Source organism: Condylura cristata, unplaced genomic scaffold, assembly GCF_000260355.1.
Source record: "Condylura cristata isolate star-nosed mole 26May11 unplaced genomic scaffold, ConCri1.0 scaffold00016, whole genome shotgun sequence".
Lineage (NCBI taxonomy): Eukaryota > Metazoa > Chordata > Mammalia > Eulipotyphla > Talpidae > Condylura > Condylura cristata.
The window spans coordinates 28,292,986-28,318,550 of NW_004567117.1; the positions used below are offsets into that span (position 1 = coordinate 28,292,986).

At 44.9% G+C, this 25,565-nt stretch overlaps 1 protein-coding gene across 1 annotated transcript in view; it reads left to right on the forward strand.

Annotated features, from left to right (window-relative positions):
- The window catches only part of SETBP1 (SET binding protein 1), a 317,156-nt gene that overhangs the window by 149,391 nt on the left and 142,200 nt on the right, over positions 1 to 25,565 (forward strand). The window contains exon 2 of the mRNA XM_012725788.1: positions 9,342 to 9,395. Within this exon, the coding sequence (XP_012581242.1) occupies positions 9,342 to 9,395 (54 nt within the window). The remainder of the gene's footprint in view (positions 1 to 9,341; positions 9,396 to 25,565) is intronic.

A 25,565-nucleotide genomic window follows, 5' to 3' on the forward strand; every position in this document is an offset into this window, starting at 1 on the left:
CCTTAGCTTCTCAGTGCAGTGCTTAACCCGCTGCGCCACCAGGGAGGGCCCAACATTGCTGTGTTCTTAATTCCTTATTTGTGAAATGGGTATAACCACATATGGCCATGTGTGGTTCTTGATTTAATGATCTGAGCTGATCTTTGGGAAATACTTCATAGTTTGTGAGGATTTTCGGCATCAGTGATGGTACCTGGAACTTGGCATGAACTCATTAGCTAGAACCAAGGAAGAAAGGAAGGAAGCAGGGGGAGAGAAGACACACATACTAATTGACAATGTTGTAGCAGTGCGTGGTGCATACTCCTTGGTCAGTCGGGTTTCAGGGACCACACTCTTATGTGAAAAGTCAATTTGAACTCATAAATTTGAAGGGAAGATGGAAAGAGAAGGATGTTACCTTATCTGTCCACATTGAAGCTGTATGGGACTGATGGGAAGCTGGGCTCCACCTGCTTGACAGGTCACCTGGGGCACAGTTGGCAGTGATTTCAATGTCTTTGGCACCAGGACCAACTCTCTGGCAGAGCAGAAAGGGAGAAAGTACATGTTCACTTAGGTACTCCTGAGGGGGTCATAGATGCCTTAGAGAGGACCAGACTTGCTCATGGACTACTTCTGCAATAGAATAATTTAACCAATTTATGAACCTCAGATTGTCAACTGTAAACAGGTCAAGAAAATTCTATCCTGCTCTGATAGTACGAACATTAAGTGGGGGTAGTAAAGTCTATCATCTATCTGGTACAAAGACAGGCAAAAGTAGATTCTGAAAAGTCAATTATTTTTCATATTATAATTGCAGGGAGTTCAGGGAAGGCTTTTGGAAGAAATTCTTCTGTTTTTACCTGAGGCTTATAAAAACTGTGACTATCTGCAGCTACAAGGTTCAGCTATTGCTGGGTCCAGCTTGACTTTATCCCACTTAGATATTCACCTGTAATTGTGATTAATTGCTCCGGATTTGGCCCGGGGGACTCAGATTCTCAGCCAAATTGGCTATACTGAGCCAAGGAGCAGAGCTTTTGACTCCAGCGCTCAGATTGTCTCTGAAGCAAGCACCTCCTGACTTTTCCATTCTCTGCCGCTAAGTGAGCCTAGGGGTGTAAATCAATTTCCTGGGATTCGCCTAGGATGCTTTAGAAAGCTTTGGTCCTCTTCTTGAAGCCAAGCGAGCAGATCATCTGGTCAGCTCTAAGCAGAAATTCAGTAAATGATGAGAAGAGGGAGATGCGAGTAGATTCACCCCCTCCTCAGTATCCAGCTTTGCTTGGCATATGTTCAACAAGGGGAACCTCATTTATTGGCTTGTTACGGACTTTAGGAAACAGCCTACAGATGCTCACAATGTGATTTCTTAATTTTATTCGAAGGAAAGGACCTATAACTGAGATTGTGCTCTCGAGAAGCAACATATCTTCAGCTCTTTCCTTTCCTGGTGCATTAGTTATGTGTTCTTAAACATGTAGCTTGCTAAGCTTCAGATAAAGGAGGCAGACAGACATCATCACCTGCAGAAACTGTAAATAAAGGAAGAGAAAGCATTCTCCTAATGAGTAAGTCACAGAGTATTAAAGGTCTGGACATGTATTTCTTCTGCTCCAAGTGAAAGACCACCATCTTAGCATCTTTAAAGAGGTGACCCTGTTAATTCTCATTCCCCGGGTATATTCTCTTGGCACTACGGATGTCTTGCTCACCTATGGAAGGGGTCTTTTCACTTAGATGAGAGTTTTCAAAATTCTTTTTTATAAAGATTTAAATCAAATAGGTGTTATCATGAGATTCTAATATAAAGTACTAATAAAAGTTGTGCCATTCTGGATAAAATGGGATTGGGGCTGGAATTCCCAACTCTGCTCCTCTCACCTGCCTCCCTGTGGCCAAGATCCTTTGATGGAGTGCAGGACTGTCTGAGGCCACAGTCAGGGAATCAGTGTTCTGTGCTCTCCTGGGCAGGGTTCATTTTGAAGTGACTGAAGTATCAGAGAGGACCTGATAGGAACTCTAACAATGCACATTCCAAACATGGCAGGGGGCTCAGGAGGGTCATATTATGATGTCGTGAAAAAGAATGAATGTACCAGGCTCCAGGGCCATCTGATTACCTGTTAACTGTGGAATTTCAGAAACCACTGAATTCTTTTACCAAAACACTTACTGCACATCATGTCCCCAGATTCTACCAGATTTACCATTGTGAGCTTCCCACCAACACCACAAGAGATGCCCTCCAAAAAGTGAAATTTTGTTTTGTTTTGTTTTAAGAACAATGCATTTAAAAAGACTTCTACTGGTGAGCTCAAAAGGGCAGAAAAGGCATCTGTGGGTTCATCAGGTTCAAATAACATAAAACAAGACTCACTGTTTGGGTGAATTCTAGACTAGGACATCCAGAGGCCTCTTCTTTCATTAGGTCTCAGTAGTTACAGCTCAGATCTGTAAGAACAGGAATTAAAGGTAGTCCCATCCAGAAGTTGAAACAGCTGTGATTTGGATAGCAACCAAATATACACACCACTGTACGAATATGGGTTATAATATGCAAGGTTACACAGTGACTTGTTGAAAAAAAATGTAAAAGCTCTTTTGGCTGCATATCTAGGGGAATTTATTACTGATCTCACCTATAAATATTAGAACCCTATCATTTAAAAAAATAATAAAAGAAAAAATTATAAACAATCAAGACCAGGCTTGCATGGAGTTATATGCAGTTATTATTAGTCATCCTTATTGCTCTTTGGGAATGGAGCCCAAAACTAAGACTAGAGGTGTCAATGGTTTCAGATTTAACCTTTAAGATTCCAGGAGGGTGAAGGGATTTAGCTAAAGAACACTCAGTGCAGTGAGGTGGTGGCTTCAAGTGCAGGACCTACCTCTTAGGCTGGTAGGGAGCCAGCTGCCTGTCTCCATTGCCTTGGCATTTTGGAACCCATGCCAGTGGAATTGTGAGGCTGTTTACCTTTAACTGTGCCTGCAGCCTTACATGGGTGATGATGAACCCAATGGTCGGAGTGGCCTCTGTCTCCTTTCCTGTTTGCACACCTCTAGTGAAGACACCGTGCAGGACCTCCCCATGCCCCCCCCCCCAGCCTCCTCCTCACCCCTCCATTCCTCCTTATTAGGAATTCTTCCAGAGTGTGTGTACCACCTCTTAGATAGAGGTGTGAGTTGAGATAAGAGTTGCTGGAAAAGAAGAGGAAGAGGAGATTAGGATCTTTTTTTTTTTTTTTTTCTCATCCTTGAGGTGAGACGGACACTTTGGGGTGCTAGAAGTGGCAGCATAGAATTCGCTTTATAGGTGATGAAATACAACCTGAATAGCATCTGATTCCTGTCAGATCCCATAGTGAGCAGGGCCAGAACCAGAGCTTGGATGTAGCTTTCTCCCCGAGTCTACTGTTTTCTTGTGTAGAATGTACTTTTTTTTTTAATTATTATTTTTAAAGATTTATTTATTTATGCATTCAGAACTTGGGTACAGGCCAGAGGTGCAGGGGCAGTGAGAGGATTCACCAGAGACAGAGTGGGGAGCAGAAGAGGCAGATCGATGAAGTACACTGCTATGGGGAGCCCCGGGCGGGTCAGGAGAGGTCTGCCGCACCAAGTGGGTCACCTCTGTGGCAGGCCGGGATCGAACTCATGCAGACGTGGCTTTAGCTTCTTAGTGCTGTGCTTTAACCCGCTGCACCAGCAGGGAGGGCCCTAGAATGTACTTTCATCACCTGTGTGAGGAGTAGTCTGCTGGTTCCTTTTGGACCCTCCCCTCTCCCCTCTTCCAATTTCCGCCTTTCCCCATGTGGCCCTGGGAGAGTTGGGGGCTCCTCGTGGTTAGTGGTTCCAGAGCCCGTTATGGTAGAAACCTTCCTGAACCTTCTTTCCTGGTCTCTGTCCCAACCTTTGACTTACTTACTATGCAAGGGTCCCTTCCTCCAACAGAACCTCCAAGTGCCCAAGTATCAGAGCACCTAAAACTCCTTTAGGTTACCTACTCATGCTTGGACTTGCTGTTCCTGGTTTTCCACTGCACCCTGCTGTACCTCTGCTTCCTTTCGTGTAGGGTAGAGAGTGGGACTAGCTAATTCTGATACCCTCAGCTTCAATTCGGATCATCATTGTTTTTCAGCTTGCCAGGCCATTGCCTTCCATGCAGGCTGCCCTGAACTGTTTTGTGGGTCTAGGGACGGAGAGGAGGATCAGTTTCCACCCTCCAGCCAAAGTAGAACGCCAGTGCTGTTTCACAAATCAAGGGGGAGAAAAAGATCCATTGCCTGTGAAACAGAAAAGGGGAAGGAAAACAGATGGAAAAGATGGAGGGGAAGTAGATGGCCTACTTAATGAAAGGTTGGGGTCTTACAGGGCAACGGAAGAGTGGTCATTCTCCCCAGCACTTTGTTCTTCACCTAGCTGCTTGCCTACCTATGCGTGCTTCCATCTTCCCACTGTCCACGCACCATCACTGACTTCTCTGGCCCAGAAGGGAAGTGAAATCCGGGAAGAGCAAATGACCAAGTGGATCCCCGGCAGCCAGGCTTGAGTGTGCACAGCTGCAGGTCTGTGAGGCTGAGATCCTTCTGGCCAGATGGCCAGTGTGACCCACACCCCAAGTCCTTTGTGTCAGTGACCCTCTTCCCAGACACAAGTCCCGGGTCAGCTTGAGGAATTAGCAGGATGCAATGTCGGGTCCCATCCACCCAGATGTGGTACGTGTTAAAGGAGCCGGCAGAGGGGACATCCTGTCGACATCCTATGGTTCCTGGGACAACAGGATGGGGGGGAGAAAAGTGAGCTCCCCTCTTCCCGCCTACGTGGGTGCTTTAGTAGCTGCAGAAGGTAGCAGGTAGGGGGAAATCCTTTGGGGGTGGCCCTGAGCTCCCTCAGGGGATGCTGGCTGCAGCTGCACTGGGGTGACCTTTGTGAGGCAGGCACAAGTAGGGGGTCCCACTCAGAGGGCAGAATGCCTGTGTCTGGGGGGGGGTGCAGGTGTTTCACTCCACAGCCCCAGTATTCCTCCTCCTCTTCTCCCTACTCTTTTGACTTGTCCCTCAAGCTCAGAGGGAAGAGGGGGAAAAAAAAAAAGAAAGAAACTGCAGCTCCTCAAAAATGGAAAGCAGGGTCATCATCCTAATATTTTGAGTGTGGACTGTTGCAGAGAGCAGCAGAGACGTGTCAGGAATGAGAATGGCCCAAGACAGGGCCTAGGAACACTGCCCTGCTCCACCAGGGAGATGAAAGAATTTTCTCCTTCCTTTGCCTTTTAAATGTAATTCTGTCTGCCCTTCTCCCCCACCACTCCCTGGGAGCAGTGCGGACGTTTAGCCATCCTGGGAGAAGGCAGGATCCTTTTCATTAACTCTGCCTGATTGAAGTCCCCAGAGCCACCGGGCAGATTTCATTTTCCTCTTTCGAGGATCCTCCCCACGTGAGGAGCTGCCCTGGGCAGTGAAGGGTTTCCTAGTGGGACAGAATGAGGACAGAGCTGAGGAGATGGCGCGGTTTGGAGACGGCCAGGACAGTGTCTTAGGGAAAATGCTTTGTGGGGGGGGGGGAGGGGAGGGGGTATGTGTACCTCTTCTTGCCCATCCTTGGTTTCCCCTGAATTCTGAGCACACCCATCCCGCCTGAGGGCCGGAGGTTAGATGCTGGTTGATTCTGGGTGTTAGGGTTGGACTGGGCCCAGATGGCCACTAGGGGAGGTTTCTGAAGAGAGGTTTCTGAGGGAGCCACCAAGACCCACTAGCTGGCAATGTCACCTTGAAGAAGCCACTGATCAACTTCTACATATAAGAACTTCTAGGGTTGTAAAATTTGTTTTAGTGGCAGAACATTCCTTCCCCAATAGAATTGGGGCCATAAGTGAAGGCAAGGCAGAGCCACTGTGGTAGAAGGGAGGGAGAGGCAGATACCACAGGCTCCTGTGCCCCCACCACATTCCCTGGCTCCTGTCCCCCTTAGTATAGGTGGCTCCTGAGCCTGCTGGGGACAGTGGTTTCCCCATTGCCCAGGGACCTTCCACTGTCTCTTTCAGGTGCTGACTCTCTGCAAGATGGGAAACCTGTTTTGGGGGTCCAGATCCAGGCACCTACAATTTTGGGGTACAGAAGGACTTTCCAACATGTATGTCCAGTCCATATCTCAGCCCACAACAGAGCGCAGACAGCTTCCTCCTTCTGGGTTCACGATGTGTAGTAACCGGCATGGGCAGGGGAGTTGCTAGTTAGCATCCCTGATTCCACCCCGGCCTCCTTCCACCCACCAGCAGATAAAGTAACACGTCTGAGCTCCATGTGCCCATGGAGCACTTTATCTTTTCATCCACAGGAAGGGGAGACCTCACTCTCTTTCTGGTGGTAGGTTCATTCATGGTTCAGCCTCTTTCTCCTTCATTTTCTCATTCCTTCCTTTTAACCTTTGGCTCCTCCAGTGAAGTATAAGCCTCTGTTCTCTCATAACTTCCACAACGATAGCATAGAGCTTGTTCCCATTGTCAGGTTGATTAATTCATTCAAATATTTGAGTGCCTACTTCATGCAGGAAATGCCTGGATGCGAAGTGCCATCTCCTCTTGTCAATTTGAGAGATGTCACGCGCTGTCTCTCCCGCTTCTTTTGTCCAGGCTCAGTGATGCCTGGTGCTCTCCTCTTGGTCGCCTAAGGTCTCCACTTTCCTCTTAAGTCACTTGACAAAAAGGTACTTATTGACCAATTGTATGGTGATTAGAGTTTTCTCAGTTCCTTGAGAAATAGACACTACATAAGATCAAAACCAGGATCCTGTTGGGACTGTATTGTGACTTTTAGTTGTAACATCTCAGAACTCAGAAGAAGTAGACATTTTGGTCTCATACCTACTATCTATCAGACAAAAGCCATCAAAAGAGATTAGAAAGTTCCCTGTCCACAGGACTCCACTGGCGTAGGGAACGTGAGGCTTGATCCCTACAAGCTAACGTGTTGCTGGCCTTGTCCTTGTAAGGTTACTCCCATGACACCTCTCTCCCAGCCTTTCTGGGTCCTTCCCCAGCTCCATCGTAACTTGTGCTCAACTCAAATTAGGTTCTGAAGAGTAGGTGGTCATTACCCATTAAGTAAAAGAATGTCTGGAAGGAGAGGTCACTCAGGGGTAACTCATGCTATAGGAGCCCAGGCCTCCTTTGACCAGTTGTCACTCATCTCTCCTATGCCACACTCCAAATATTTCCAATATGTCTCCAATTCAGAAGCATCATGTTACATCATGTTATGGTAGAAACTGGATGAGTTGTAGGATAATATTTTTGGATTTCAATCCCAAATACATGTATTACCTGTACGAGTACATGTACTACCTGGGTGAGTTTTAGGATAATATAGTTTTGGATTCCAATCCCAAATACATGTAGTACCTGTGTGACCTAGAAGGCATCATTTACTTCTCTAAAAGTCTCAACTTCCCAATTAAGTGGCGATATTTTCTCTTAGGAGATAGTTCTTTGTGAAGACTAAAATAAGAAAAAATCGTGAAGCGGCACCCACCTTAGCACCTGCCGATTAGGATCTTCAGTGTATCCGAATTTCCTTACTGTGTGTGGTGGCTGTGGAATGCCTAGGGCTGGAGCTGGAGCTGCTGAATCCCGTTCCCATGTCTTTGTTCTTGCAACTGCCCCGCCTGAAGAGCCTTCCTGGCATCTTTGCATTTTCAGGGCTTCATTCAAACGCCACATGGTGTCAGCAGCCCCACCCGATCATTTTTTTTTTAAAGATTTATTTATTTGTTCATACAGAACTGGGGTACAGGCCAGAGGCACAGGGGTGGTGAGAGGCTTCACCAGAGACAGAGTGGGGAGCAGAACAGGCAGATCTACGAAGCACACTGCTGAAGGGAGCAGCGGACGGGTCAGGAGAGGTCTGCCACGCCATGTGGTCACCTCCGGGGCAGGCGGGGATCGAACCCAGCCTATCATTTTTAACTTACATTACAGTTTGATGTTTATGTTCTATTGCACTCTGCCCATACTGACCATACGTGCCTTGTCTTTTAACCCAATTTCGGGTCTTCTGAAGATACGCCATTATGTTTGTCCTTCAGTGTGTAGTCAAGTGACCCAATGGGTTGTTGCTTAGTTGTTCAGCTACAGTAAGACAGACCCTCGGGCTCTCCGCGAAGATGGTGTCTCCTTCCCTGGCATCCTTCACCTGGGGAATCCAGCGCACAGGACTGGGTGTGGGAGAAAAGTACAGCTTTTGCACTCTCCACTGTCTGCCCCTGCATTAATACTCTTACTGATCTTTTTTTTGGCAAAGTCCTTTAGAGAAGCTAAAAAGCCCAGTTGAGGTTCTCTGAAGGCTGGCGGTACTGGAGCCCAGCAGGACTCTGCTCTCTCTTGAACCAAATAAGATATTGTTATAGCAAACATGAGATCTTTCCTATTTTTCACAAGTGCTCTCCAGGCCTAACAAAGCCAGCAGTCACACTCCATGAATCAAAATAAGCATCTGTCTTTTTTCTCCTTATCCCACACTTTCCTAGCATTTTTGAGCAACCATAAGTATGTGGTTATTGTAGTAATGAATCGTGTTATTTGATGGGATGCTTTCTGGAGAGGATGCAGAAATATTTAAAACCTTATTAGTTCATACCTTAATATTGACTAAATGCAGAGGTACAGAAAATGTGTAGAAACCTGACTCTTATGCTCTCATGTTGTGCGTGATCATTTGAGACATGAACTGTGGACAGCTAAATCCATAGCTTATTAAGAGCAAAGGCAACACATAATAAAGGGAAACTGAGACATGTAGACTGGAAGAGGAAAGAGTCGCTTTTTATTGGTCTAATTTAAAAGGAGGAAGAAGGACAGTGGAGAGAGATAGCGGACATGGAGGAGAAGAATGGCGAGGGAGAGGAGGAAGAGCATCCCTCTCAGAGGAGCTGGGCCTTTCACTGTCTTTAATTTGTAGTATCACAGTTGATTTTGAAAACCAGAGACCATCTCCCTAAGGAAGAATGTGCGTGTGTAGACTCACGTCTAATTAAGCTTTGGATTTCAGGGTGTCTGTGAACCTGCTGTGAAGCCCATCCATGTCCGTGATATCTAATTTAAGGCCCTTTGAAGAAAGAAAGAAAGGAGTGGGGGAGGGTGTCAGAGAGGGCGGTGAAGTCAGAGATTTGGTGGACACCGAGGGAAGGCTTCGAGTCCAGCTTCCCAGCCCAGAGTGGCACATTTGCCTTTTACCACTCTGCTCCTTTAGCTCTGGGTCTAGGCTCTGGGAAATCCACTGCTAACCAGTTGTTCTGGGGATACTGTTTGCAAACTTTGAGAAGCATCACTAAGGAAAACTCCTTTTGTTCTTTTCCAGCTCCTCGCAGCCAGTGACCTTGCAGTCAGCGACCTCAAAGGATTTCAGCCACAGGTAAGTCTCACTGATCCTTTTATGTAGTTCTGGAGAGTGGAATGTTCTGTAGCTTGGTCATAAGCGAACAACCTTCGCACCAGGGCAGAAACCCCCACCTTGGATTTCCATTTTCTCAGATTCACCAAGTACCAGCCTTGATGATACCCAGATAGCATGCCCTCTCCCTCAGCTCTTCTCATCTCATCACAAACAAAACAACCTCTTTCTCTCTCTCTCTACCTCTTTTCATATTTTATAGTGGGAAATAAACAGGACCGAGATGCTCGGAATGTTGGGTGGTAGATCATTCAGCTTAGGAAAAGGTTAAACCAAGGAGGAAGGGGGGTTAGAGTGGGGATAAAATGCTCAACATGCTGTGTCTTTGCCTTAGTCTGGTAGCTGGATTAATCCCAGGGGTGGATGGTGGAGGTTTGCTAATCTTGATTAGGAAAAGGGCCACACTTATCTCTTACTACTTGCTGTTTGGAGGTGGCACAGGCAAACACGGGGCACAGGCAAGGGAGGATGGGAATTGCACAGTGCTATTCCTTTCTGGGGAGATAGGGCAGTAATTCTCTAATCGGAAGAATTGCATGTATTTGGAAATGTGTTCTTTAATATGGGTCACACCTAAGAGCACACTGCCTCACTAGACTTCCCCTTTGTGGGGTACCTCCTGTGAGCCTCTTTTATTTCTAAGGAAACTCAGGACTAGAGTCCTGATGAGAAGTGATCCCAGTTCGCACAGATTGCCTAGGGACAAGAACACAGAGCAGAAAGTGGGAAGATCAAGGGAGAGAATGAGCAAAATAAAAGGCGTGTTGTTGAGAGTCAAAAATAAGTCCCTACACCAGTTTGGGATGTTTTGATCACAGTTTGTTAACCCTTCTGTCAGGGATGCAATGAGGTTTTAAAAATAGATAACCAGTAAGCCTATAGCAACTAGTTAAAATTGATAATTAGAGTGCTTATTCATATATTCACACAAACATCCCAGTGAGCTCAAGGAAAGTAAAACAAAAACAAAAGAAAATCAGCATTTACCCTCCTCTCCCACCCACCTCCACACCCACAGTCACACATAGTGGCAGCCCAGGGAAAGCTTTATTTTTGGCTGAAAATTTATAAAAATAAAGGGGGAAAAGGCTTCGCGTGTTATTTTCAATCTTGGAAAGGGCACACAGTGGAGTTTATGGGAGCTGTGTGTGTGTGTGTGTGTGTGTGTGTGTGTGTGAGATATAAGTATGTATGAGGGTTGTTATGTGCTTAGTGTGAGGTGTGTATGTCTGTGCATATGTGTATGAGAGGATATGTTTTGTGTGTAGTGTTTGTGTGAGTGGATATGTGTTGTGGGGGGGTATGTGTGAGACATGTATGTTGGTGTGTAGATGGGTATGTAGATGAGTGTGAGGTGCGGGTGTGTAAGTGAGTGTGTGGAACGTGTTTGTATGTGTGAAGTGTGTATCTGCATGTGTGATTTCGACATTGTTTTTTCTCTGAAATTACCACATTTTTTCTGTGCTTGTTGAACTACATCTCTACATATACTGAATTTACAAGGAACTTTCACACTAGCCATGTTTGGGGTCTGTGCATGACATTTGAGGCCACGATCCTAGAAAGGCGATTCCACTCTCCCCATAGACAGCCCCGCAGTTGTTGGTGCAGATGGCCGACTCCCCTAGTTGTGTTTGACCTTTCCACATTATCCATTTGTGTGTCATCCCCCGAGGCTGAGAGCATAAACGCATCTTTTTCACTTCTCAGGATGTGTGTTCCTGAGGCCAAGAAGCCCTTGGAATCTTGTGGCCAGAGTGTTATGCCCAGATCAAAGCCAATTCTCCAGTGTTATTGCTAAATCAAAAAGGCCCGGATGTGTCTAAGTCAACACAACCCTTTGGGTGCTCTTCCAAACAAAGTTGCCCACAGGCTTCGGGCTGACCCCTCCCAGCCCCACTGCACCAGATTGCTGGCTTCTGTTCCTGTGTCTCCCTTCTTCCTTCGAGTTTGAGGTGACAGCCCGCCCCCCACATGCTGATGTCCATAGTAACTCGTGGGCCTGTGGTACCCCCTTGTCAGTAACTTCCAGGAGGGTACTCTCAGAGGGTCCCTCCCCAGGATGACTGCAACCAGGCCTGTCCGCATTCTCAGGGTCTGCACTTACCACTTGCCTGCACAGGCTTGTTCCTTGGTATCTGTTCCTGTAAGTGACTTTGCCACCCCCCACCCCCGACCCCCATCGCCTGTTCCATTTAGAGCATCTTAGGGAAAATAGTCATGGTTTTCTCACTAATCTTCGATGATGCTTTGCTTTGAAAGTGTGGATTGCATTGTAGTGCACTGGACTGTCCACTTTGTCTTCCCTTCTGCATCCAGAGAACTTAAAGGCCAAGAAGTGGTCCCTGCCTTTCTCCATGATGACTGGTTTGTAAGGCACCATGCTCTGCAGGTGAAGCCTGATGGCCATGCTGTCAGTCAGCGGGGAGCCCCACCACAGGCGGGTACAGCGCCCTCTGCACACAGGGTAGGGCCACCTAGCGTAGCCCACAGAGCTTACTACTCTGTATATTTTAAAAGCACAGATAGAAATCCTTCTGAAACTCGCACCCAGCCTCGGGGTCCTTCTCTTCCATTTGCTGTCTCCCAGACATAGCTCTCATTGTCCAATGTCCTGTTCTTCTTGCCTTTCAAGGGGCCAGACATGCTTGGGCTCCTCCTTTCTTGTATTTGAATCATTGGACATAAGGACCCTGCTCTCCCTCTTGTTGGGCCCACCCTCTGCCCCTCCCCCAACCCCCACAAAAAGGAATAAAATATACTCATTTTACTGCAGTAAGAAGATATCCAGAAATCATATACTTTCTTCTCCATTTTTTTCCTTTCCCCTATTTCACTGTAGAAATTTGGAATAGATGGTGTCAAAAGGCTCAAACTTCCAGTTATAAAATAAGTCCTAAGGATAAAATGACAGCGTGATGACGATAGTTAACAGTGTTGCACTATATTTTTAGAAGTTGCTAAAAGAATAGATCTTAGAGGCCTTCATATAAGAAAAAAAAAATGTAACCATGTATGATGATGAGTGTTAACCATAAGAAAGGTGAAGAAAGGGAGGAAGGGACATTTGAACAATAAGGAAAATATAAGAAAAAAAAATTCTGTTACTACACCCTAGAAATTTATGTAATGACATTTGGGGTATAGTCTTTCCATGGCTGGTATACATTGACATGTGCATCTTTTGGATTTTTAAAAATTGTTAATCATGTTTTATATATTTTTTGCATGCCTTCCATGCCACTGGAAAATCTTCTAGCCGCTGGCTATTTTTATCCAGTCGCTAGTACCTTCATTTATTTACCACTCCTCTCTTGCTAGACATTCCATTCCTTTTGCAGGCTGAGATCTCCATGAGCAATCCAAGGCAAATGCTAAATCCAAGGCCCTCTTCTAGGACACAAATAACATCTAAGGCTTCTTGGCATTTAGTTCTTTAGTTCCTATAGGGAACTTCCCTATAGGGAAGTGAGGTAGCTGAAATGTGTCCGTGTGTGCACGTCTGTGGGCATTTATATGCATGCTTACAGGGGCCCAGTTAGGGGTGTGGTAAAGAGAGTCATAGTGCGGTGCCTGCACTCACAGGCAGGTGTCCTTCATCGACCTGCCCTGAAAGCCCCTCCACCCACAGAAGAGAGCCTGCTCTCAAGACTTGGTCCTCACCTACCTTATAAACTGCTGTCTCAGTAGCCAAGAGGATACCTCTTTTAAGAAAAGTGTGGCTTTACATCAAGTGTGCCTCATGATAGGGTTTTGTGGGGCCAGTTTCATGACTCTGCTATACAGGTAAGCCAGTTTTAAACATGAGCTTCCTAAAATGTTCATTGCTCTCAGGGCCATAAGTACATTCAAGGGAAGGCAAGGAAATACATCAGGATTCTCAGGAAAGCATTTTTAGTGTAAAGAAAATACATGAGTTGCCATTTCACTCAACATGTGCCAATAGAGACTGGGGATCCCAGCTGTATACAGCTCTTCCCCAGAATTTGACTTCTAGAATGTTCTGTCACTTACCTAATCTCTTTAATACTCACTTTCTTATTAAGCAAAAAGTTGGTGCAGCTTATCTTGAAGATTATTAGGTCGATTACATGAGACAATGCATGTCCCTGGCACAGCAAATTCCTCTTTTATCCCTTCTGTTAAAAAAGTACAAGTTAAATTAATTAAGAGTTCAGAGTAATGAAAAATTGTATATACGTGAGGAAACAGGGAAGTCTTCCAAGTGGAGATGTCATTGTACCACCTGGAAGAGGAGATGAAAAGGAAGTGAGGCAGAGAATTTCTTTCTATGCAGAGGAAGCCCGGTCTCTAGCTGTCCTCAACCTTGATCTCAGGTGGGATTTATTGAGGGAGCTTGTAAAAATGACAAGAGTACAGCCCTAACCCCATTGCATAGTATGGATACAGTCCACATATTGATAATTTTTAGATACTTCCCTGGATCTAAACTTCCTCGTCTTTCAAACAAAGGTTGCAGCACTGAAGCAATCTTGCAAGGAAGAGAAGGCACTATAGTGTTTCCCTGTGTGAGGAGGAATGTGCTTCCTTTGCCCCTAGTGTCCAGTCTCTCTAGTATTGCCCCTCCCCCTCCTAATTCCTTTATCTGACACGTTACTCTTCCCCTGAGGAAGTGGTGGTCCAGACAGAGAAAGTGTTGCTAAATCTGGGTTCTGGAAAATGTATGCCTGGGCTATTCCTCTGCTATTTCCACCCCACAGTTTAGATTTTCTCAACAGATTAGCTAATTAGTGGTGGTGTTTGGGTAATGGTACCCTCTGTTTGCTACCTAGACTTTTTTTTTTTTTTGAGGGGGGGAAGGAAGGGGAGATGCTCTAGCCAATACCCCAAAAGATCCAACTCCTACCTCAAGAAGGAATTGTCTTCTAGTTGGCTAGTGCAACTCATGCCTTGACTTCAAGGGTCAAGGGGATTTCATGAGTCACTGGTGCTCAGGCTCTTGTTATTGCCTTTTCTCAGCTTGCCTTGTATCAACTGTCATGTGCCTGTGGCTTTTGATTCAGTGCTGCTTCGAGTAGGCTGCAGACCCAGGTTGGCCTGTCCAGTGTTATTGAGCCACCAGGAGACACACTAGAAATGGAGAGTATTCAGAGACTTTGATAGCAGCTAATATATTCATGCTAACTAAGCATGTGATCATGTTCCTCCTTATATATGTTTATAGTATTGTGCCAAAGTATCTATACAAAAATACAGGCTAGGAGAAGAACTTAAGGTCATTCATCAGGAATCATGCGAGAAGCTCTGTCTATACACAGTGTTGAGCTTCCCTGATTTTATCAACAGGTTAGAATCTGGACCCTTGTTTGTCTTTGTTTTTTTCTCAAAATTCATGTGAATATATTTGTATTATGAACAAAATTCCCCTTCCAAAAAAAAAGGGTCCACCTGTAAAGGTGCCCTTCTGGCTACTTGCTGGTACCTGCACAAACCATGAATCTTTTCCCATTTCATTATTTTTCTTATCAGATGTAGACATCTATGACAATCATAGCAGAGACTTTTTTAAAAAAGCAAAGACATTTACGTGCATACAAATACCCTACACTAAAACCCAAGCTGACACTACTACTTTTTTTTTTACATGAAATCAGGTTTCAAACTAGTTATACATTTATTTTTTGCACTGTCTGCCTTAAGCATGTTTTTAGTACTTTTTCTTTAAACCAGCGTTGGCATTTGGTCCTGGAGAGGGAGGTTTCCAGGTGTTTCCAGAGTGCCTGGCATTTCAGTGGAATATTCTGAAGCCTTAATAAGTTCTCCTGAGATGCTGACTCTCTGTAGACTTTCCCAAGTATAGTGTTTCTCCCAGGATATTCTGTCCATCTGAGGACCGCATGCCCGTGGGCTCAAGCTGAAACAAATTTTAATGTGCAGAAGTTTCCACATTGTCAAGAGGAGGCAGGTGAGTGTTGGTAGAGGGGGCACTGCTGATGGAAAGAAAGATCCTTTATCAAAGGCCTCAATAGATTCTGTTCCACATGTCCATTCAAATATGATTTGGCCTCTCTAATCTGACTTAAACTCAATTTTTCAGAATAGAAGTATAAACAAAGGACGCTAACCAGTGGTGATTAACTCTGAATGCCATCCTCTTTTAACTCTAGCTTCCTCAACTAACCCCAAAACAAAACAAAACAAAAAGCTTAGCAACAAGGGTGTAGGATGAGAAGATTTCTATGTTCCCTTGAGATTCAAACGTTTAATTACTCGGTGACTTCCACTGTCATCGTGTTTCTGGTATTCTATTCCTGTTTTTCTTGTCAGTCTTTTAGGGAAAGAGGGCTCAATTTGAGCTTCTTCAAAATCATTCTGTAACCCTGCTTCCTTGTGGGCCAGAGTCACTGATGTCTTGGGGTAGATCTTGAATGTCTTGAATGCCTGTGTTCACTGGCAGGTTGAGTCGTGGTCACAGATTTCCCATGGCTACTTGTTCTGATATTGTTCTGTAAATTTTTGACTCACATGCAGAAAGTGCAAAAGCACAGATCACCTTTAGGACTTGGAAGAAAGTGTTTCTTTCTAATTCCTTTAACAGGGTAAATTCAAACCTTGCCTCCTATGAAAGAAGACCCAACCGTCCAACTAATAAGCATGCTGACTTTTCAGGTTCTTTCGACTTTACTGTCTGGCTCCTGTTTCAGCCTTCTTGTCCTCCTGTCGATCTATCCGAGCACTCCCCTACCATCTTATGGCAAACAAAAGGGATCATTGAGAGGTGCTAGGGTACCCCCCAGCCCATGGCAGAGAGGCTCTTCCTGGTGAAAAATCTTGCGGAGCTCATGAGGCCTCCCCAGCCATCCGTTTGCCGCGTCTGGACACTCAGCCCCTACCAAGGCTTTCTGTTATCCCCCGTGATGACCATGGCCTTCCTTGCACACGAGCTTCCTTCTGCATCTTCTTCCCTAAGAATGTGTAGCAGAGTCTTGAACAGGGCCATATTTCCAACAGGTGTCCTAAGTCAATCATGCAGGAAAGACTTTATGTGCTGTCTCTAATAAACTTTATAGTAATCTTCGTTACTATACTTGGTAAAATATGATGCTCATGTTTCAACATAATATAAATCTCCCCCACCCTGCCATACCCTGTTGCCACACAGAGAATGCTTCCCACTGCTTTATTGTTTAGTACTTAAAAGCACTGATTCTGGGCCCAAAGTGATCATCGCAGGCCTGCCCTGTGTCACCTCTGTAAGTTATTTAACTTTTATGTGGCCCAGATTCCTCATTAGTGAATGAAGGATACCCACCCCATGGGATTTTAAAAAGGATTGAATAGATAGGCCCACAGCACTGGCATCTGGTAAGCATGCCATAAATGTGCACTAGAATTCTTATGACTCTTATAAGTTACACAATTGAAATTGAGCCTGCTCTGTTGAACTCAGGGTTAGAGCACAAATTGCTGCTTCCCAAGGCAATAGGACTAGAATTGGGGATTGTTGAAGAAAAGAATCAAGAAACCGAGTCTAGATCTCGCCTGATTTTTTCACAAGCCTGTCTGGGACATTTGTCATAGGAAGTGAGTAATGGCAGACAACCCTGAGGAGGACTGAGAGGCAGACGGAGGCAGACAGGGATGGCTGTGGGCTGGGTAGGGGCTGTCAGGCCGGAAGATGACAATGCCTACAAGTGCCTTCATTGATCACTGCTTCCCCTTACCACCTGTGTGCCTTCTGAATTAGCATTTATCTCCTAGCATTTCCCTTCCTCAAGGGGAAAAAACAGCTAGAAAGTACTGAAATGTTTTTAAGCAAATATATCAAAAACTTTCTCAACCACCAGTGTCACTGCACACACCTTTTGGGTCCTGTGAACTGCAGTCTAATTCAATTGTTTCTATATTTAAATTTATATATTAAAATATATTTAAAACATATACTAAAATATATAATATACATAAAATATATAATTAAATACAACACATATAGCGTGTATGTTTATAGATGTGTTCATGGTTGTGAACATATGTATTATAGTTCATATGTTAAAGTATGTGTTTATAACATAGAAAAAGAGGTCAGACTTATGGAAAGCAGAGGTGGTGGGTGAAGGAGGTGAATGGAGGAAGGTGACTAAAGGTACACATGTCCAGTTGTAAGACAAATACACTGGGGATATAATGTACATGATACTGTTAACACTGCAGTGTGATATGCAGAGAAGGTGTTAAGACAGTAAAAAACCAGAATGGTGCTTGTCACAAGGAGATTTGTTTTCTTTTCACATATCTGTATGAGAAGTTACATGTTAGCACAACCTATTGTGATCATTCTACTGTGTACTCAAACTATCATGTTGTATACCTGACACTTACACAGTGGTTTTGTGTTAAACATTTCCCAATAAAATTGAGGCGAAGCGAAAGAAGGGGTGATTCGAGGAGCACATGGCTTCTGGATTTCCTGCGCCATCAGGTGAGCTGAGAGCCATTCTGGCCTTGGGACTCTTCAGACATCTGTGCATTGCCGCCAGCAGGCACGTTGCTTGCTGGTGGGAAGGACAGCTGTGTCCCCAGATGCCAAGGCCTCTGTCCTTGAGAAAACACCACCCTTCATCTTTCCTGCCCTTCATCTGCTGAAGAACAGAGAAGGCTGGGTGGGAACGGAAAACAAGAAGAAAAAAAGAATCTGCATGATTCCAACGAAAAGTAGATGTTCAGTAACTGTCCGCAGAAGGCCTTCTAAGGATGTGTGTATGCACAGGTGAAGAGACCCGCCAACAGAATTGCCGTGTCCAACATTCTGCTATTTCTCTAATATCACAGTCTTCTGGCTCCGCAATCACAGTGAAGATGTCTTTTACTACTTACCTAGTTTTGTGAACCTTCTTTAGGAAAACCAAATCTTTGGAGATTTACCTGTTTCTTGCATGGACCGGTTAATACCGCGCGCCTTTTAAGCCGAGACCAGAAATACACAGCTTTAAATGAAGGCAAAGCCTGATTCACCTTCCCCAACCCACTGCATTTTTGGCATTTTGTGGAAGGGAACTATGGAGTGGGGTGGGTCTGAGAAGTGTGTGTAGGGGGTGGGGGGGAGCGTTGGAAAAAGAAACGCCTGTGAAATCTCAGCCTGCAAAAGCGTCTAGAGAGACTGCGTTTTATTCTTGATAAACTCCAGCAGAAAAAGAGCAATCAGCTAAACGAGAGCTGGACAAATTAAATGACTGAGTATTATTTCAAAGGAGAGCTCGGGCAGCATCAGAAATTCCCCATCAGCTGTAATAACGCCAATTACTTTGCCAATTGCAGATTCCATCGTGATGTGTTTGGTGCAATCAGGCATCCGACTCTTACAGGGGCCTGATGGGTTTTGTTTACTCTGAATGTGCATTTGTCGAGAATCTTTTGCACCCAGAGGCTTAGAGCTCCTAGCATCCTCCTCTGAGTCAGGATTCATACACAGCTGAGGGAGATTATCTCTGAGCTGGAGGCCCGAGCAGGCTGGACCTCATGCCCCCTCTGGCTGGACAACAACAGGGATTTGAATACAAAGAGCACACAGCTGGGCGTGGTGAGTCTTAACAAATGTCTTGATCTCCAGAAAACCTCTGTGTCCATTGCCCAGCTAGTCAATAAATATATATTTCTGATTATAAGCAAGGCTTCTTGGCATGTTGGAACATTGGACAGATCACCATTAAACAGTAATAACAAACACGAAGCCCTGGGAGGAGAGAACCCGCCAAGAGTTCATTAAGCCTCAAATACTGACAAATGGGGGCGCAGGGGCTCTCATTGTCTCCCTTTGAGAATCGTTTGGTTGGATGTCAAACACACTCATCATTTCAAATATGAGAAGCAATCATAAGAGACGAAGATATCCCTCCTCCCCCTAACATTTGAGTAGGGGAAATAAAATTTGGAGAGCATACAGGAACATTCATTTTCTGTTTACATTTGGCTCCGTAGAAATTAATGGGTGTGTGCTTCCAGCTCCTCTGAGGAGTGAGCTGTGATTCTCCATTTATACTCCCAATTGAGGAAGGCGCTAATCATGGGCATTTAGTGAATGCTTTGGCCTGACCGACAGCTGGAGTGGAAGCTGAATCTGTGGCTGCTGGGGGTGCAGATGAAGAGCTCAGGCTGATTTGATGCCACTGGTGCTCAGCTGTCATCTGAGACCAGAGCCTGGAGGAGAATGGGAAGCTATTCTCTTCCCTCTGCTTATAACAAGCAACCTTTGTGTCCTCTTATTATTATTTTTAACCTAACCCTTCCTTCCTCTTTCGATAAAGGACCCTTGGCTGGGGGAGCAAAGGATTCTCCTGGATAGAAAGACAGCTGCCAGTGCCTCCAAGAGAGTGGCTCATTGGCACCCCAAGCCCTCCCCCTCCCAGCTGCGGCTGAGGGCTCCCTGCCCCACCAGACCAGCACAGGGCCAGGTCCATTTTAGAGAGGAAGGCAGGAGACTTGGGATCAGGTGGGGGCATGGCGTCGGGCCACAGGCTGTCAGGTAGTGTGTCAAGGATCATTCATTCCAGGAGTGCATGTGTGTGCAGGCACCTGTACACGTGTGCACGTGTTGTTTCCCCGGAAAGAGGTACTTCAGCCGGTGCATTTGGTTTGACACCAGCCTTTCTGCAGGCGGCAGCTGTTTAGATAATGTTCTGGTGCTCAGATAAGAGGCAGAGCTTGTCTCCTCTGCAAACCCCCAGGGAGAAAAGGCCCTCAGACATCACAAGATAGCATATGAAGCATTCAGTGGAGGTGAGGGCATCACATCATGCCATGTGTCCTCAGCATCAGTAACTCCATGGCCAATGGCAAAGACAGCTGCCATGTCGGCCTCCTTGTCAGCGTGACTTGGACAGTATTCAGGGATCTCCTTGTCTGGGGGAAGATTCATTTGTTCGCATGGGAACTCAGAGGACAGCTCTGGCTTGGTGACATCGCCTCCACCACCAGTAGGGTGTTCCAAGACTCATCCATCAAAAGCAGCCTCAGTGGCATGTGGTCATGTGTCTGTCCCCTTGAGGCTGGGCCAGTCTCAGAATTGCTAATATAGCTCAGCCATGGAAAGACACACTCCTCTTGCAGCAAATACTCATCCCCCCACCTTCATCTATACTAGTTTTAAAATTCCATAAGTAATCCAACTTTTTAAGAAAATTGGCCCTGTGTCAATCTCAGAGATTCTTCTTTGCTTAAATATCTATCTGTCCAGATGAGCTAATCGGGAAGCCTGTCCACATATTACTTCATCTCTCCTAGCTACAGGACCATTTCCAAAGGAGAAGATATTTTCTAATATAGTTCATTTCCTAAGGTTACGGAGTGAACAGTGTCTATTTTGACCCCATCTGCAGGAAATGAAGCAGTAAAAGCAGCTGATATTTATGTAGCAGTTTTCTTTACTTCCTTATACATGGTGAGAGAAACAGGCAAGGACTAATTACATTTCTCAGAAGAGAAAGGAGAGAGTGAGGCAAATGAAGTGATTTGCCCTAAATCCTCGGTGGTAAGGTGACTATAGAGTTCACTGTGACCTTCAGAACCATAAAACCCTTTTCCCATTTTGCTCTCTCGCCCACAGACACAAGACCACAAGGTAGCTTGTGTTCTCATGGGGTCACTTTGTTTTACCTATGAAAGAGAGTCAGAATTTATGGTAATGTAATTATTCTCCAAAACACAATGAGAACCAATTAGAGTCAGTTGAAAGAGGTAGATTTCCAATTTATCTAGAAAAAAAATTTCCTGCAATGAAAGGAATGAATTGGCACCCAATCTCTGCATGCGTCTGCGTGGCATCTGAAGGGAGCAGGTTAGCAGAGGGGTTTCTGCAAGTCCAGGTTTGAAACCTGAGCCGGAACCTTAGCTTCATACTTGCTAGTGGCTACCTTGTTCAAATTTGAGAACCACTATGAACCTCCATTTTCTCCTGTATGCAATGTAGGGAACAATATGATTAAGTGTGTACATAAGGGACCTACTATGCCTGGACAGAGCACCTTCTCAGTAACCGTAGTCACAAGACTTCTCCAGTGTGGTCTTTGTCCAAGTCACCATATCCAGGTGCCTCTTCTTCTGCCGCCCTTCCTTGCAAACGCCTCTGTCCAGGTGAGGAACATCGGTACAGTAGGTTCTTCGAAAGGCAGCACTGGGAGCCCAGAGGTCATGGTCCCTCCTTCCAGGCTCAGATCCAGAACCTTTTAAAGCTCACTTCAGATTCAGAAACCAGAAGAAGGTCATTGAACAAATGGAATGACAAACCCCAGCAACTCTGAATCATTCACAAGTATGCCATTAGAGAGATTGTTTTTTGTGTTTGCCAATAGATGAATCATGGAAAATGTGTCTTGTTCAAAGAAAACTTCCTTCAGTCCATGACCCTAGACCTGAAAGGCATCTTGAAGCAGTTCTTGCAAAAATAAATGCCATGGGTAGTATGTCACGTAGCGTGCCCATGCCTATGTCTGTGCCTCAGTTTCTTTGTGGCTTGGGGTGACAGCTGAATATAAGCACCATCAAATCAGCTTCTTAGCTCTTATTTACCCCCAGCAACCACAGAAACAGCTTCAATGAGGCCCCCAGTCTCAGTTGCTTTATATACTGAAGGGAGGGGTGTGCTCAAATGATGCCTCTGAAACCTTCCAAATTTAGTGTTTTTAGCCTTTTCTTGCATTTCACTCTTAGAGATAGGACTTGTAGACACCATACAGAATATGAGTGAAGAATTCTACAAATCAGCCTGCTTGTTCCTAGCTCACTGCTTAGGATATCAACTACTTAAACCTTTTTTTACGCTTTTCAAGATGGTCCTCAACCCATCTAGGTCAAAATCTCCCACTTTCAGTTTTTGATGCTGGCATTTTATTTTATTTTATTTTATTTTATTTATTTATTTATTTGCTTAGTTGGATGGTGTAATAGTAGTTGTTTTATTAATACAAAGAGGATGTTTATAATTGGCAGCTCTCCAATCTACATAGATGTCATGAGTAGAAGAATCCAGTCAATGTTCAGGTATATTGTTCAGGTATATTCAATTCCTCTTAAATTTCAGAAGTGTGTAGAAAACTTTGCCTTTGGTTTAGCATGGCAACTACTTTCTCTTTTGAAAGATGGCTGAACTACCTGCTTTAACATCATCATCATCATCATTAATTAAAAGAAACCCAACTATTCCACTTGATGCCACATGCAAATGACAGCGTTTAAAGTCCCCACATAGCTCACCATTGAGCACCTCCAAGGTGGCCTTCGAATTCCTAGTGATGAATCTTCTCACATTGAACTTAGCAGAGACTGTGGCTCACAGGAGCCTCTTGAGAACACTTGCTGGCTGAATGAATGAATCAATTGGTGTTGAACATGAATAGACTGAATATGTAGAGTTAACATGTGGTATTCAGGAAGAACTTGGAGTTTGGTGGTAGTTAGAACGGGGTCTGAATTTTGTGCTTCCTTTCAGTAAGTGTATGATCTTGAGAAAATGACTTAACTTTGGTTTTCTCCTTTGTCAAGCGGGGACATGAACTCCCTTTGAGTATTGCTGGAGGGATTAGAAATGATCAATGTAAAGTGCTGGGCACGAGGTAGGTGCCCATTATAAGAAGTTTTTTTTTTTTTTAACTCTCCTACCTCACGCAGTGCCTGGTGCCCAGTGGGCCTTTAGGAAGTGTTTGATGACTGAAGAAAGCCTCGCATCCTTCATCTGAGGCCATGAGTCATTCACTCACAGAAATTACACCCCCTTCATCTATGGGGCTGCTGTTCCTACCTGGGGAAGTCCCCACTTTCCAGGTTGGCACATTTTCTAGACAGCCAGGTCTGTGCAACCCTCTCCGGTTATTCTGAGCATGAACAAGATTGCCCGGGAATTCCCTTCTTGACAAGACTGGAGACTCCTACCCTCAGGGCAGGAAAAGTAGCTCCAAGGAGAAGACAAAACAGAAAGCATTTCCCCTCTCAACTAAGCTCAAGTAGTAGGAGACCTGGGCACCAGGCACTGAGTGAGGCAGGTGGAATGTGCAACGTCTGAAGCCAGAGGCTGTGTGGATTTTCAGGATGAGAATACAGGTAAGATTGGTCATCCTAGGGATAAGCACCCAGAGTGGATAAAATTCGTGAACCACTTGCAACAGAAGAAGTCACGGAAAATATAATACAATAGCAGCCAGTAATATCCAGGGTGCCCAAAGCTTATCCAGACGGGGTAGGACATGAGAATGTCAAAGGTCTGAACAGAGGTGGTCAAAAAAAGATCACAGAGAGAAATGACAACAGGGCATCTAATTGGAAATACCAGAAACCCACACTCCAAAATGCAAGGGCCCAGGCAAAGGTGGGATACCTGTGTGCAAGTTAGTAAAGCCGAGCTAGAAAAGTTGTAGACCAGCCAATAAAAAATGAGGTTCTGAACTGAAATCAGGACCTTACACATTAAAAGAAAGTCTAGTCTCTCTCCCAGCGGAAAGACCTTCTAAGCCCCTTCCTTGGTCGAGTCCAGAGTGCTGGTCCTGCTCTCTACCAGGGAAGATGATCAGTTACTACCCCAAGCTCCAGGTGAGTCAGGTTGCATTCGCTGAGCCTGCAGTCATGCACTTCAGTGGGTGTGAAATAGAGTTAACAAAGCTATAACCAAGAGTGCCCTTCTGCTGTTAGCCAGTCAGCTTTGCCTGTGTGAAGGTGTATGAGTAGCAGCTGGTGAGATGTCACAGAAAGGCCACCTTTAGAGCACTCTCAGGGGTTTTGTTCAGGTTAGTGCTTGGAGGAGCCTTTATACAGGTCCCAAGAAGTAGTATATTTCAAAGCTGGTACTGTTCTCTCTGTTCTTTAGCTCAAGATTTATCTTCCCCGAAGCCTTATGAATTGAATTGTACCGAAAGGAATAGGTTTCCCATTGGTGCAAAAATAAAAGTTATATCGCAGATAAAGGAGCTTTGTGCTTTTATTAAAACGGTGACAATCAACCAGTTCATTTCCACAGACTTACCTCGTCTACTCAAAGCCTAATGCCCTTCCATTATGTGTATCCCTGGTGTGGACTTACGTGAGCGGTGACTGTCATTGACACAGCCACTGAAGATTAATAACATTGATGCCAGTGAAGACTTACCCAAGGGTTTGGAGCATAAAAATGGAGTGATAGTAAATTGGAGGTCTGAGCTAAAGGTGCAAAGAAAGAGGGCGGGAGGAAAGAGTTGACAACAGTCCTTCCTGGGAGTCTTGTCAGGTGACTTGTGTTTCAAGAGCTCCTCCTAAAGATCTAGAGAGGTGTCTTGACTGATGTCCCAAGGACGGCCCACCCCTTCTCTCTCAAAAGTGTAAGGCAGACCATTCACCAGCAAATGCAAACTCCTGACTTTCAGACTGTTATTCTGGAGAAATAGCAGCAAAGCAATTCCATTCATTGACTTCATAGGCCTTCATTGACTGAAAGCTGCATATCTCTCTAGCAAACATTTGTTTTTCTCTCTGTTATGGTAAAGTCACACTCCTCCCACCTCTTTTCCCTTTAGCATTTCAAAACAGAGATAAATAATTGTACTGATGCTTTTAGGAGTTCTCTGATTCTTTCATTAATCCCTGGGGACAAAAATAGGCCTCTGTGGCTTTAAACATGTTCCCTTTTCTTGCCAATCAAGGAGGAAGAGAATCAGTAGAGGAAGTTAGCTTCTTACTGAGATGTGCATTCTTCCTTCAAAGGTTTAAGAGCTGTCATCAGAATACTATTTATCATCCTTATTCATGCTGGTTCTAAAACCAATAAATTGAAGGAAAAAACCCTTGATCAGTTAACTTAGTTTTTTTTTTATGCCCTGTGGAATTCAGTTTGATTCCAGTCATGTGGTGGTGACTGAAACTTGGGAGTCATACAAATTGCGATCTCCAGATGCCGAAGTCATTATCTGCTCTAGAGACCCCTAAGTATAGCCAGAGTGGTGACACCTCCCAGGCGTGTGCACGCTGACGCTCCACACCAAGAACTAAATGGAGATTCTCAGTCTTCATGCTGCCAGCATCTTAGAGAGTTTGAACTGTTGAGATGGGGCCTTTTGATATACCTAGGATAGGTTTCATATCTACATGCCTTGTGCACATGAAAGGGACAGATAAAGATCACTATAAATTTAAATGTTCATAATTCATGGTCATCTA